At 36.9% G+C, this 14,736-nt stretch overlaps 1 protein-coding gene across 3 annotated transcripts in view; it reads left to right on the forward strand.

Annotated features, from left to right (window-relative positions):
• The window catches only part of LOC306872982 (glucagon receptor-like), a 38,251-nt gene extending 24,028 nt beyond the window's left edge, over positions 1 to 14,223 (forward strand). For 2 of the 3 annotated variants that reach the window (XM_079421961.1, XM_079421962.1), the window contains exons 10-14: positions 4,300 to 4,369; positions 6,430 to 6,518; positions 6,611 to 6,755; positions 6,903 to 6,944; positions 9,145 to 9,594. In XM_079421961.1, coding sequence (XP_079278087.1) covers positions 4,300 to 4,369; positions 6,430 to 6,518; positions 6,611 to 6,755; positions 6,903 to 6,944; positions 9,145 to 9,504 — 706 coding nt within the window. In that variant the 3' untranslated portion in view covers positions 9,505 to 9,594. Of the gene's footprint in view, positions 1 to 4,299; positions 4,370 to 6,429; positions 6,519 to 6,610; positions 6,756 to 6,902; positions 6,945 to 9,144; positions 9,595 to 14,070 lie in introns of those variants that run through there. The other variant, XM_079421963.1, reaches the window with a different exon arrangement.
• The last annotated feature ends 513 nt before the right edge of the window (positions 14,224 to 14,736 follow it).

A 14,736-nucleotide genomic window follows, 5' to 3' on the forward strand; every position in this document is an offset into this window, starting at 1 on the left:
TTTACCTTTGACTAACAATGGCTCCAACAAGTGTTTGGACACCTGCATCACACTTAAAACTGTCATTGAACTATAGATGCCAAGCATTTTTTGCTCAGTGTCTTTGAATCAGCTGGTGTTCTGTTGATTTTAGTGCTTTTTAATGGAATTCAAACTGAACTGATGTCTTTTTGTCAAGAGTTGACTTGCTTTATTTGGGTTTCTTAAAAATAAATGCCACTTAGTTTCATATTTAGTATGTAATGCAGTGACATTCAAGTTTTATTTTGTGACTGAAATGTCCAAATACATTTAGGGGCTACTGTATGTAAGCATGCATATTGTCCTGATTTACAAAAAGGTTTTTAGTAGATAACTTGCACTGAAAAAAAATTATACTAAATTTGTGTTAAGGTATGTGCTTGCAAACAATTTATTTTAGCTACATTTAAAAAAAAAAATATATATATATATATATATATATATATATATATATATATGTATGTATGTATATGTATATGTGTGTGTTTAAAAGTAGCTAAATTGATTGCAACCTCTTACCTTATTTTTTTTTTAGTAAATTCAATGAATAATTTTTTCAGTGTATGTTTTGGTGTTCATAACAGCAGGATTATTATTGATAACTCAAACTAAAACCATTAAAAAACATGCTTAAAGAAAAAAAAAAATGTAAAAATGTAATATTATCTAAATATATGACATATATAATATAGAATAATTCGATATAATAATTGTACATATAAATATATCAAATATACCACATCCTGCCCAGTTTTGTCCTCCAAACAATGTACAATTTGAGGCCTATCAAAGCAAATATAGTGAATTTAACCCTAAAACGCATCTGATACATGAAACCCTGCAGCAGCTGTACAGTAAATCCTGATGTGCTGACGGATATGGAATGAGTTTGTGTGGGATCGGCACAGATATAGGAGAATAAAAGCGTTGGACAGTGAAACTATTAGCTCTTTATGAGCCGTTCACATCTCTGATCTCCCCAAACGGTCATGTTCTGACTGAACGCAGGTGAAAAGAGTCATAAAGCAGCCCATTGCTCTTAAATAATACACGCTGATATGAGAAACTCTTACATGTGCCTGAACCGGTGTGATCTCTTTAGTATTCATGGGTATTTGTGTTTAAAGGGCAGTTGGTCTTAGTCAGTGTATCGATGGGTTCTGGCCTGATGCAGACCTAACGAGCCACGGGTGACTTTAGACACGCCCCCTCTGCACTAATCAGGTGGTCTTGTGATGATGATGATGAGTGGGTGGCTGAGGAAAAGATTGTCTGAAGGCGCTGCTGTTTCTCTCTCATCACGTCTGTATTTGGTCTTTCTTCTTTCCTTCCTGTGGTGAAGCAGCGAATATCAGTCCCTCTCTTTTATATGCCTTTCTGTTTATTGGGTTTATTGTTTGAGTTTAATTTGATTATTCAGTGGCACAACATATTTCATAACCCACAGCTGAGTTTGTATATGTTTTAGTTTCCTTTTTTGTTGTGGACTGTGACAGCATTAATGGATTTATAACTTTAAAAGTGCAAGATTTTAAAGAAAAATTCCAAGTTTAGTGCAAATTAAGGTCGATTACAATTGAAAATTGTTGACTATTTGGCTGCTGGTGGATAAGCAAGTTGAACTTGGTCAAATTTGGTTTATATTAAGGCACAATGGAAGTGAATGGGGAGGATCCATCAACCTACTCTATAATAATAGTATAGCCACATGACATGAAAAATGTGTTAACGTGATTTTAGTCTGATCATTTTTTTATGCAAAGTTAAATTCAACATTAACCATAAAACATTTAAACAGATTTAAACTAAATTACAGCTCAGACACACAAATAAGTGTTAACTGATTCATTTATTCAAGTACATCTAATAAATGGACGTACATTTTATAAAATTACATGCTTTAAAATTGTACAAAAAATTGGCACCATTGAAGTTGATTTACAATCAAGAAAAATGCAATAAATGCAGAACAGAAAAGGTTAAATAATAACCTATTTACTAAAACTAATAAAACGAGAATATGAATAAGGGAAAAGTCAAATGGAGAAAAAAAAAAAAAGTTCTGTACAATCAAGAAAAAACAAAAACAGACCCTGAACAGAAAATATTCAGATCATAACAGATTTGTTCACACCAAGCACGATAACAATAAAGATAACGATATTTCTCAGTATTAAAGAATAGCTGCGTCCACACGATAAAAGCACAGAGAAACGATATCCTTGGAATCACTTCCAGAACGATTTTTTTCCAACTGATGAACGATAAAAACACTGACAGCCAATCAGAATCCATCCTGCTATAATGTGCTCAAGAATTTAAAGCGGCAGACGCATGTGTGCTTAGAATAAACAGACGATATCGTTCACATATCGTTATATTTATCGTTATCGTGCTTGGTGTGAACGAGTTTACAGTATGAAACTTCTAAGATAAGTCAAAATTATATTATTTTGTTATTTCATATTTTATTTTATCAACATAATCCCACAAATGCTGTTAGTAATAATGAATAGACATAAAGTTCTGCCGTACACAAAGACTTTCAAATGACTTCACGAACCATTGTGAATTCAGTCTAGATTTGACCGACTTCTAAATAAATTGCCATTTTATAAAGTCTTTCTTAAACTGAATAAATGAGAGTCCTGGTGAGGGATTATTGACCGACACAGAGCCTTCATGTCTACTGAACATTTTGAACATCAGAACCATTTGTGAAGGTTTAGACTTTTATATTGGACAAAAATGTACAAATAACTCTGAAAACTACTGAGATCACAGTTTGAACAGATGGGATTTATTAGAATTGGGTATTAAGAAAAAATCAAACAAAGCAGATCATTGCCATGGCAACGCTTAATTAAAGACACATGCTTCTTTTACTTAGACAATTAATCAGTGCTCGGTTTAGGAAAAACACACCTTCGAGTCAATATGAAATCTAAACTCACTCTGTTTACTTGTTTCTTGACTTACTGTGAACTATTTCTCAGTAATCTTTCATCAAAATACAATAAAACTCGCTCTGCCTCTGGAAGGGCTTTCTTTCTCACTATACAATCAATTTGTAATGGATTAAATGAAGTCCTGCACTTCAGATTTATGTTATATCTCATTAAATGTGATATTTTATTCTGAAATGTGTCACATACTGTAACTGTATATGAAAAATGGGCTGCGAAAAGCTTTCCAGGTTGACTTTAAACTAGGGCTGTCAAAGTTAACGCATGTGATTAATCTAAACATTTTAACGTGTTAATATTTTTTTAACGCAAATTAATCGTTTGATAAGGTTTGGCCCCAACTTTTTGCTGTCATCGTAGCTATATGTAGCGTACTATTTAGGGCAGATAGGGTGTATGCACATTGGGATGCAGGGATTGATTATAAGGCACCGGGCTCGACAAAAGTGAAGCGAACGCGGAGAGAGAGCAACAGTGTGCGAGAGATATGCATACTCATATTTGATAAGGGTATAGCAAACCAGTGTTGCCAAGGTCGCGGTTTCCCCGCACAGTTTGGCTATTTTGAAAATACAGTCGTGGGAAAAATTACAGAGCCATGGGTTGCGGTTTATTGGGCTACTTGTATAATGTACCGCGGCCGTCCAAAGTGTAGCCTATATATACACATGTGATTCCAAAAGGAAGTTATTAACACTCGATGGTGGTTTAAAGTGAGTTCTGAGTTAAAGTGTACTATTAATCTCATAAACTGTCTTATGTAGCATGATGCTAATGTTAGCTCTAATGCACCTGCAGAACAGGTTCGATTCTTCTTCATAATGCATTTTATCATAATACTTCATGTAAGGTCGCAAGAAAATGTTGTATTTATTTAAAAATACTTTTGATAATAGTTGGGTAAATGTGTACTGGGATTGAAGCGATGTGGCTTGGTAAACGTTTTATTGCCAGTATAAAGGCTGATAACTGAATAAAAACAAAAGAATGGTAAGGATTATGTCTCATACCTGGCGGAGATGTGAAAGGTTCTGTTTCCTTAAACTAGTTTATCATGCATTCCTTTATTTCAACACATTTACAGGCAAGTCCTAGTATTTTAAATTTCCGATTAATCGTGATTAATCGCAGTCCAGGACTGTAATTAAGGCAATTAAGTTTTTTTTAATCGATTGACAGCACTACTACACAAAATTGAATTCCTTGTGTCACCAGTGTTATGAAAAAAAAATTAATGATGTATTAGGTTTTTAACTGTTTGACACAGTTTTTATGTTTAAATGGATGAATTATGATATTTTATCATATGCAGGTGCTGGGAAAGGAATATCAACATGGGCTATTGGTGGATCATCCGTTCTCCCATTCTGTTTGCGTATCTGGTAAGAGACTCGCGCACAGATTTAAGGCCTGTTATCATCCAGATTATATTGTTCTTCTGTTATAAATGCGCAATGAAGTTACATCATCTCCCACTTTAAAGGGGTCATCGGATGCCCATTTTCCACAAGTTTGTATGATTCTTTAAGGTCTTAATGAAAAGTCTGTAACATAGTTTGGTTAAAATTTCTCAATGGTAGTGTAAAAAAACCACCTTTTTAAACCTGTCAAAAACAGCTCTTGTCAGAGCAAGCCGTTTTGTAGCATTTTCCTTTAAATGTGAATGAGCTCTGCTGACCCCGCCCCTCTCTTCCGAGCCACTCTATGAGGGACTGTTTACTTTAGCCGCATTCATTGTGAAACTTGCTAATTAGCACATTATTAGGAAAGGCGATTTACAAAGATTCATTAAAAACCCTTATACTCACTTCTTCTGTAGATGAAGCTGGATCACAAATGATTCGCGCGAACATAGATGCATTTAGGTAGCTCAGGGGGCACATTCCCTTCAAAAACAAACGTAATCCTCTGCGTCTTCAGCAGCTCAGATGTCGGGAGTAAATGACGACTGCTATATTCATTAGGACATCCAACAACAGAACAGCTCTCGGCTCTCTCAGGGCGGGTCTAAGATAAGACGATCTTGTCAATCTAATCTAAATCAAAGTATCGTGGGAGGGGCCTGTGCAGAACTACGTCATTCTGACAGGAGTTTCAGAACAGCCTGGTTAGAGGAATTAAAAAAAATAAATAAATAAATAAAGACTGGGTGGATTTTTATCATTATAGGGTGGTTGTGTACACACACTTCCAACACATTTATGTTCAAACAACTTATAAAGTGAATTTTGCCTCCAATGACCCCTTTAAATGTTCATGCCGATTCCATTCCATTGTGACTGGCTGTCAATGTGATTCCACATGTTCCGGGAACACTCTCTCTAGGTTATAAAAAACAAAAATAATAATAATAAAATAACCTGCAGGGAATGTTCTCTTTAAAAAAAAAAATTATAATATTCCTAGAACATTCTTATTTGGTTCCCATAACAATAACCAAATGGGAACCATATGAGAACATTAGAGGAACGTTCTGTGTTTGTTGAGAGAGAACCACATCCTCGAATGACAACAAAACTGTTCGTCACTCATCTACGCAGAAGGTCCTGTGTGTGTGTGTTGCATATGGATGGGCTGGAGTATTGAGATTCAAGCAGTCTCTAATATGATTCTGCATTCGCACGCTCATATTATCCGAGGACGCGTTCGTTCAGCAAGCGCCTCGGGCTCAGGAACGCTTTATGACCTCCGCTCGTCACTGAGCGTTTGTTCTGCACAGTCATCAATGCATAGAAAAATGCTCTGGGGGCTTTAAAAAGTAATAAAGACAATCACAACAGAAATTGTGGTTCTACACAAACTAAATGATTTATTTCACGAGTCCCGTTTGCACTGCACTTGTACCATGTTCTGATATAAAAACCGCTTCAGACACCACTTTTGAGCGATATGTGAATCTAGGATTTCATTTCAGAAAAGTATTTGGAAAACAATGTTGATGTAACTTGGCTAATGTATGATGCACAATAAAATGCACCTTCAGTCTTGTTTTTGTTTTTTTGCTGAGTATTTAAGCCTTAATTAGATTGCATTCATACTTTTCATTAAAAAAAAATGTTCAAAAAAATCTGTTCAAAACTGAAATTGCCAGATCTCAATTGCATTTCTCTTGTCTTGTTGTGTTGTTTGTGCAGATCAATTCAATTATCTAAACTCAGTAAGAATCAAATGTAAGATAAATCCATCAGTTTGATGGTACAACAGTGGTTTGTTTTACTCACTTATTGATTTGTGTTTATCACAATAATTCTGGTGAGGTTTGAGAAGTTTCACAGAACAGAATGGAAGCATTATAAAGTCAAAATAGAGAGATCCCATTAATGTCTATGTGAGGATTGTGATAATGCGTTACGCTTTGACATGTCATCATGTATGGTAATGAAACATCACATCAGTCCCAGAGAATATAACCTCTCTCTCTCTTTCTTTCCTTCTGGAATAGATTAATTTCATTATATTCATTCGTATAATAAAGATTCTAATGTCCAAGCTGAAGGCGCATCAGATGAGATACACCGACTACAAGTTCAGGTAAACACGCCGTCTTTTTTTTTTTCATGCAAGCAGAGCTCATGCTCTCATTAAATATGTTTCTCTCTCTCTCTCTTGTTTGTTCTCCTCAGGCTGGCCAAGTCTACGCTCACACTGATTCCTCTGCTGGGAATTCATGCCATCCTCTTCACCTTCGTCATCGATGAGTCTGTGCCGAAGGAGTCTCTTCTGAGGCTGATCCGCCTCTTCTACGACCTCCTGTTCAGCTCCTTCCAGGTCAGAGAGCAAAGGTCATCTGCCCACCATCATCATCAGATCATAGCCGCCAGAGCGCTTAAAGAGATGCTCTCTGAATGGATTGTATCTGCTGTGAGATGATAGCAGATGGTTGAGGTTCATGTGTGTTGTTGTCTGTAATCATAGGGTCTGCTCGTGGCCATCCTTTACTGCTTCGTCAACAAAGAGGTGAGAGATATGTCTCTTTTTCAAAAAGCATTACTTAAAATCACATCTACACATGATCTATAGCATCTATAAGTAGCAGCTCTCAACTAGTTTTGCCAATAAAACCCAGTTGTACATTGGACTTGATCAGTGACCTAAGACCATTGTTATTTTAGCATCAGTAGTATAGATTATATACAGTGCCCTCCATAAGTACTGGAACAGTAAAGACCAAATTGCTCTGTTGGCTGTGGAGTCAAGATATTTGCAAATATGATTAAAAGATGAATATGAGACAAAACTGCAGAATGTCACGTTTTATTACTAGCCATTTCAACACATACATGTTTTACCAAATAAAAAGTTCAGCACTTTTAGAGTTCATCCCACTCATTGATGTGAGCATAAGTATTAGGGACAGTTGAACATAAGGCAGATATAAAATATTAAAAGCTATTATTTAGTTGCAGGTCCCTTGCACACAATCACAGCAGTGAGTCTGTGACCCATAGACATCACCAGACTCTTGGTCTCATCCTTTGAAATACTTTTCCCAGCCTTTAATGCAGCCAATTCCAATTGTTGCTTGTTTTGGGGAGTTTCTGCCTTTACTCTCCTCTCCAGCTGGTGAAATTCATGTTCAATCAGATTTCAATCTGGAGATTGACTTGGGCAATCTAAGACTTTCCATTTCTTTGCTCTTATAAATTCCTTGACTGAACTGGCAGGGTGTTTTGGGTCATTGTCCTGATGCAATATGAAGCACTTCCCAATGAATCTGGTGGCATTTTCTTGAATATTGGTAGGTAAGATGGTTTTGTACCCTTCCAAATTCATTCTGCTACTGTCATCATACATTAAGTCATCAGTAAAGTTGAGAGGGCCTGTTCCAGAGACAGCCATGCATGCCCATGCCATGACACCACCTCCACCATGCTTTACAGATGAGGCTGTATGCTTGGGATCATTGCAGTTCCCTTTTTTTTCTCCACATTTTTTCTTTCCCATCACTTAGATAAAGGTTCATCTTTGTCTCATCGGTCCATAAACACAGTTCCAAAACTCTTCTGGCTCACCTTTGTGCTTTTTTGCAAACTCTAATCTTGCCTTTCTATTTGTGGTGCTGGTCAGAGGTTTGCATCTTGCTGTGTAGCATCTGTAATTCTGTGTCATAGCCTCCTGAGGACAGTAGATTGTCAGAGCATCACCCCAGCTTTCTGGAAGTTGTTGGTGATTTTACAGACGCGTCTTTTAGGATTCATTTTCACAGCTTTTATGATTTGTCTGCCATCAACTACTGTTCTTTTCTCAGCCGATCAGGTCGTTGTTGGTTGCTGGTGTCGCTGGTGGTTTCCAAACTCTTGATTTCTCCATGCCCTTTGTTTTTGCTAGAGCTCTAACTGACTTCCTCTTTTCTTTTAGCATCCAAATTGCTTGCTTTTCTCTCAAAGTCAGCTCCCTCTTCTTCATCCTGGTTTGTGTGTGTCATCATCGAATGCAGGATTCAGAATCCAGAAGTAATGGATATAACTTATACGACACATACCCTGCTTTTAATATCTGAAGAATTAATGCAACAGGACACAGCTGATCACTTAGAAAGACCTGTGAGGCAACTGTCCCAATACTTATGCTCACATCAGATAGAGGGATGAAACTCTAAAAGTGCTGAACTCAGCTGGTAAAACATCTATGTGTTGAATCACCCAATAATAAAATGTGACATGCTGTAGTTTTGTCTCATCTTTATTCATCTTTTAATCATATTTGTAAATGTCTTGACTCCACAACCAACAGAGCAATTTGGTCTTTACCGTTCCAATACTTTTGGAGGGCACCTGTGTGTATGTATATGTGTATAACATTTATTTTATGGTTTCAGTTTTAGTAAACTAATATAAACTTGCCTTAAACATCAGCAACATTAAAAAGAAAGAAAAAAAGGCAATAGGCATTAACATAATAGGCAGTATATGAAAATTTATAATTTTAGAAAACATAAAATTAATATAAAAAAATTAACTCCATGACAGAGGAAATTTGCACCAATATACAGTACTGAAATCATCCTTGTGGAGCCTTTCATGTTGAGCATGAACATGTGCCCTTTTGTCATATTTATTGCATTTGATGCATTTTTCACCTTATTTAATTTTGGTCGTATTGCTCTTGCTGTGAGTAGTCCTGTGACTCAATAGTCTGTGTTTCTTCGGCTCTCCAGGTCCAGAGCGAGATGCTGAAGAAGTGGAAGAGGTGGAAACTAGGCAAGGACATTGAGGAAGAGTACCGTCACACCCACAGCCAGACGCCCCATGCCAAAAGTGGCAGCATGGCCCCGGCGATGACCCACGAATGCCCCGAAACCCCAGAGCTGGTGGCCATGGCATCGGCAGAGTCCCAGCGTCTGGTGACGGGCCTTCAGAACGGAGTGAGTTCGAAACGGGGTCGTGCGAGGTTGCAGTTGACCTCCGAGCCACAGGAGGGCACTAGTAACTGCAGCTCTCTGACAGAAGACATTTGTCTGGAAGACCGTCCCCTCAACAGTGAGTGCTCAGCAGTGGTGGCAGAAACCAATGTTTGAGGAACGTAACACTGACGGCTGTTTTTAACACTAATGGATCAATGGAGATGATGTTAAATTCCAAATATGGTCTTCATGTTTCCAAACAGGCCTCTATCATGAGAAAGCATGAAAATGTGGATCTAGTAACCTTTAAAAACAAACCGCAGTTTTCTCCTGAGTTGGTAAATTACCAAATAGTATTATTTATTGGTGCCTTCTTAAGGTGTGGGCACATTTACTGCTGTTTGGCAAAATTTTGCAGCTGAAATCCAGTTATTGAAAGTGCTGGGGAAAGTTACTTATAAAAGTAATGCATTACAATATTGTGTTACTCCCTAATAAAGTAACTAATTGCATTAGTTATTTTTTGGAAAGTAATGTGTTAGGCTGTGCTGGGCTTGTTTGTATTTCACAGCTTTATTCATTTTGAGGAATATTTAATCTGTTTTTGTGCAAGTGTGATGAGTAAATGCATGCTCACATTTAGTCGAGAACTAGGTTACTTATTTGAATGCATAATTACAATTACTTGTAATGTGTCTTACCCCCAACACTGGTAAATAAAATAGGAATCCACATGAGTTTCATATGAGTGTGAAAAACTTGCACAGATGTCACCTTATATTCAAGTAGGTCACATTAAAGGGATAGTTCACCCAAAAATGTAAATTTGATGTTTATCTGCTTACCCCAAGGGCATCCAAGATGTAGGTGACTTTGTTTCTTCAGTAGAACACAAAGATTTTTAACTCAAACCGTTGCAGTCATGTCAGTCATATAATGGCAGTCAATGGGACTCAAGGCTTTGAGAGAAAAAACATACACAGACAAAACCAAATTAAACCCTGCGGCTTGTGACGATAGATTGAGGTCTAAAGACATGAAACGATCGGTCTGTGCAAGAAACTGAACAGTATTTATATCGTTTTTACCTCTGATCCATCACACTGTCCAACTGTTCTGAGCACATTCACGACACTCTTCTTCTTGCTTTACGGCGGATCGCAGACTTATAAGTGCATTACCGCCACCTATCTCTCAAATGGACCATTGACACTATCTATAATCTCAATTGGGTGTGTCAATGGTCCATTTGAGAAACATACAGTTGGACAGTGCGGTGGATCTATCCATCTATCCCAGGGGTCGGCAACCTTTTCAGCATGACGTGCCATTTTTAATTTTTCTGGTTAACCACTAAACTCAGCTTCATTGTTTGAGACAGACACAGACAATTCACACATCTCTATCTCTCTCTCTCTCTCTCTCTCTCTCTCTCTCAAAATGGCCATATTTGAGAGACAAAAATCAAGTTTGCATCACTAGATATAGCTGTCGGCCATTTAACATTTCTGTCGTAAAACATTTGACTAATTTTAAATGATTTGCAGCTTCATCTTACCTCGCTCACTTCGCGCTCTGCTTCTGTGAATGGTAAACCCTGCCTACTTTGATTTGATTGGCCATCTCAGTCATTTTGACATTGAGCGCTGTTAGACCACTGAGGATTTGATCTGAAGCGCGTAGTATGTGCAGCGGTCACGCGTGCATCGGTAGACTAGTATGAGGCGCCACGTAGGATTTATATCAAACTTCGCTTATCAATGTGCATATACACCTATAAATTACTCACATATACATGTATACTATTGGATGTTCAAAATATATATATGAAATACACCTGCACACTAATATGAAATCCATACCAATACATATTATGTTAGTAATGAATGCATATACACTTGTGAATAACTTGTGTATACATATAAACTTGATGCATGCATACACCTATAGACACTCGCTTATACATATAAACTCGATCCATGCACCTACAAAAACACACGCACATACATATAAACTTGATCCATGAATATAAACACTCGCACATACATATAAACTCGATGCGCGCACACACCCATAAAACACTCGCGCAAACATACAAAATAAAATTCACAAACGTATACAGTTCTGATAAGAAAGACGCATGCTTTAGTTGTGTATATGTATATGCAAGTGATTTCATATGTGGATGTGCGTGAACTTTTCAGTGTAAACGGAAGGCATTTCAGTGTAAAAGGAAGCAGCGGCACTTCCGGCGGGACATTTGAAAATGCGTAACGTGGCTTAATGCATTAAAACAGTGTTTTTAAAAGACCAAACTCAATAAACACATTAATAATAAAGCATACGATGTATAGACAAGCTGATGAGTCCAGAATAAGAACGTAACTCGTTTAATTGTGTAAAGCATTTTCCACCCATTGACCTGGCATAATGTGTATGTTTATGGAGGCGATATAAATGTGGGTGGGTCCTCCCCCAGAAAAGAAATACTGGAATATATGCCATTTTCTGTAGTCTAGTGCCTTTCCATTTTCAGAGTGTCTATTTACACAAAGTAAATGTGACATAACGCCGTGTTGAGTTCTGGGAATCTGCTTTGTTTATCCGCCATATTTGCAGGATAGCACTGCCTTAAGGTGGAAATTCCGCTATTGAGTTTAGGGCAGTATTTGTTTTTGTTTTTTTGTCGCGATTTAGAAAAATAAAATAAACCTCATTTTTTTCATTGATTTCTTTCATACAAAAGTTCTTAACCTCTTAACTGTCACCCCCCCTTTTTGAAAACAAAAAGTGCACTATTTAAAGTTAAATTGTAATAATTCATGAATGCTTTTGAATACAGATCTAAGATTGGTCTCCTTTTAAAGAAGACAATCAGCAGATTATTGCAGAAGTGAAATATTTTAAAAAAACGAAAGTAAAAAAAAGTTATAAAAGTTTAAATTTACTGTAAATAACACGTACGATACTATTATTATTATATATTATATAAAATAAATATTTTACAAAATATATTTTAATCCAGATTTGGCATAAAATTAAAGCCATATGTCTAAATATGTTGTGTTCCAAATTTGAAGTTGATATAAAAAAAATTGAGGTTACTATGCAATTTTGTTTAGGCGTTATACCACAAACAGCCACCGGGTGCCATTAAAACCCCATTGAAGTTTTTTTTTATGCACTTTTCTGTAACAAATGGATCAATTTCTCTCTCACTCTTACTCCTATCACAAAATAACCACCAAATATGGAATCCTGAGACTCAGACCTTTCCGATGATATGTATTTTGTCAAGATTATAAAAAGTTTTGATTCTATAAGACCGTAATACATTTAGTCACCACTAAGGGGGAGGAGCCCGCTAAAAGATTTTAAAGTACCATTGCTATGGTGATGCAATATCCGATTTCAAAACGGTTTTCACAGGATGAATTGTGAGATTTTAAGCTTTCAAATGATATATAATATATGATGATTACTAAAACACGTGATAGGAAAAAAAGGAAACTAATAGAATTTTTGTGTCAAAGGTCAGCGCTCCTATTATGGTGTATATGTTTTGAGGTGCGCTCTTGTCATAAATTAATCTATTACTGCTCCTACATAATTTTTTATAACAAACAGTGGTGAAATATCTATTTAGGAGTCTTGGACCTTTCCAATGATATATAGTTTGTCATGATTAGATTAGGATTTAATGGTAATATATTGAAGTAAAGTTAGGTGTCCCGTATACGGGACGGTGACATTTGTTTAGATATTGAATTTTTACTGACAATAATCAAGTTTGATATTACCATGATGGAGGTCAGTGTTTGCTTTAGTTGGGCTCTTGACTCTTGAGTTTGTATGTGAAGTTTTATTCTCTTTTATCAGCTGTAACTGTGTTTCTGAAGCACATTTGTTATGGAAAAAAGCCATTAAACCAGCATTTTAAAATGCTATAATACTGTTCACAAGCTCCTATTGGGATTAGATTTTGCTTGTCATTTGTTAACATAAATATAAAAATACAGCGAGTTTGGGACTGTTCGCTAAATGTGACCCACAATCTCTGATTCTCTTCTGTGGCCATGGAAAAATTAATGACAACAATTATACTTTGATTATACTTTGTCATTTAAAAGTTTCCAAAAAAGAAATGGATTGACTTCTGTCAGCTTGTTGAACACACTTTTATTTGGATATTTTAATATGACGGCTGAAACTGAAATTGATCTGGTAATCAGATCAATACCGTAAATAAAATTCTGCAAAATCTATATCTAATTATCATGCACTGCGATAAACTAAACTAGCTTCTCTTCTCTGGAAACGATACAATGAATAATGAACAATTGTTTAACTTAAAGGCAAAAACAAAACAAAAGATAAGCAGTTATCCGTATAAAGAATGAGAAGTAACCATGGAAACGGGCAGCGTATCCTGCTAATATGGCGGCGCCTTCCCGAAATGCAACGCGGAGTGGAAAGAATGTGACGTAACTCCTCATTCTCTATTGCTCGCGTGCCAGCGATTATCCCTCTGCGTGCCGTAGGTTGTTGAACCCTGATCTATCCCTTTTGAACTATCCCTTTAAATTGCTGCGTTGTCCAACAGAAAGCTGCTTAGTTTAAATGTGTCTTCTGTGTGAGCTGTGCTTCATACATCATTATACTGTTGACAACAGACATTGGATGTTTTTTGGCTGGGTTTTTGGCTTTGACCAATTATATTTACTTTTATGCACTTAGCAGATGCTCGTTCCTATTGAGAGAAGCAGAGAGGGTGAAGGGTCTGGAAAACGTCTTCATGCTTCGCTGTGAAGGAACGGCAAGGCACTGCTCATTCAATACCAATGAAAACACTTGGTTATTTACCCACTCAGGAGTTAAAACCCCTTTCAGTGTGTTGCCCTGTAAGAAATGCTCACCAAAATATCTCACACTGGTAGATAAGCTGTGAGTGTCCATAATTCAGTTCCATTTCTTCTGAACACAAACCCAAAGGGAAACTCATCGCTTGCTCAACATCAAAACACCTGAGCTTGATGTTTCATGTGGGGTGTTCAGTTGGTATCGTGACCAGGTGCTTTAATAAATGTGTCAAATTTAAGCAGATCCTCAGTGGAAGCTTTTAAAGTGACAGTGTTCATCCACACACATCACTGGAGTGCCATTCTTACAGACTACCCACAATTCATCGGGACAAAAACAGCTCAACTGGGAGCTCAGGAATGATCTTTACGGTTCCCACGTGAGGCTTCTTGGATTGTGGAGGATCTCTAGCAGCATCCAAGACCATTACTTAAACATGACATGCTTATTCATTCTGTATTTGGGTGAAAATTGTGTATTTTAACGCAAAGCTGAAACAATCCCTGTTCATGATGCATTATTTACTGAAGCAAGCCACAAGGTACG

This window comes from Barbus barbus (assembly GCF_936440315.1).
Source record: "Barbus barbus genome assembly, chromosome: 7".
NCBI classification, from domain to species: domain Eukaryota; kingdom Metazoa; phylum Chordata; class Actinopteri; order Cypriniformes; family Cyprinidae; genus Barbus; species Barbus barbus.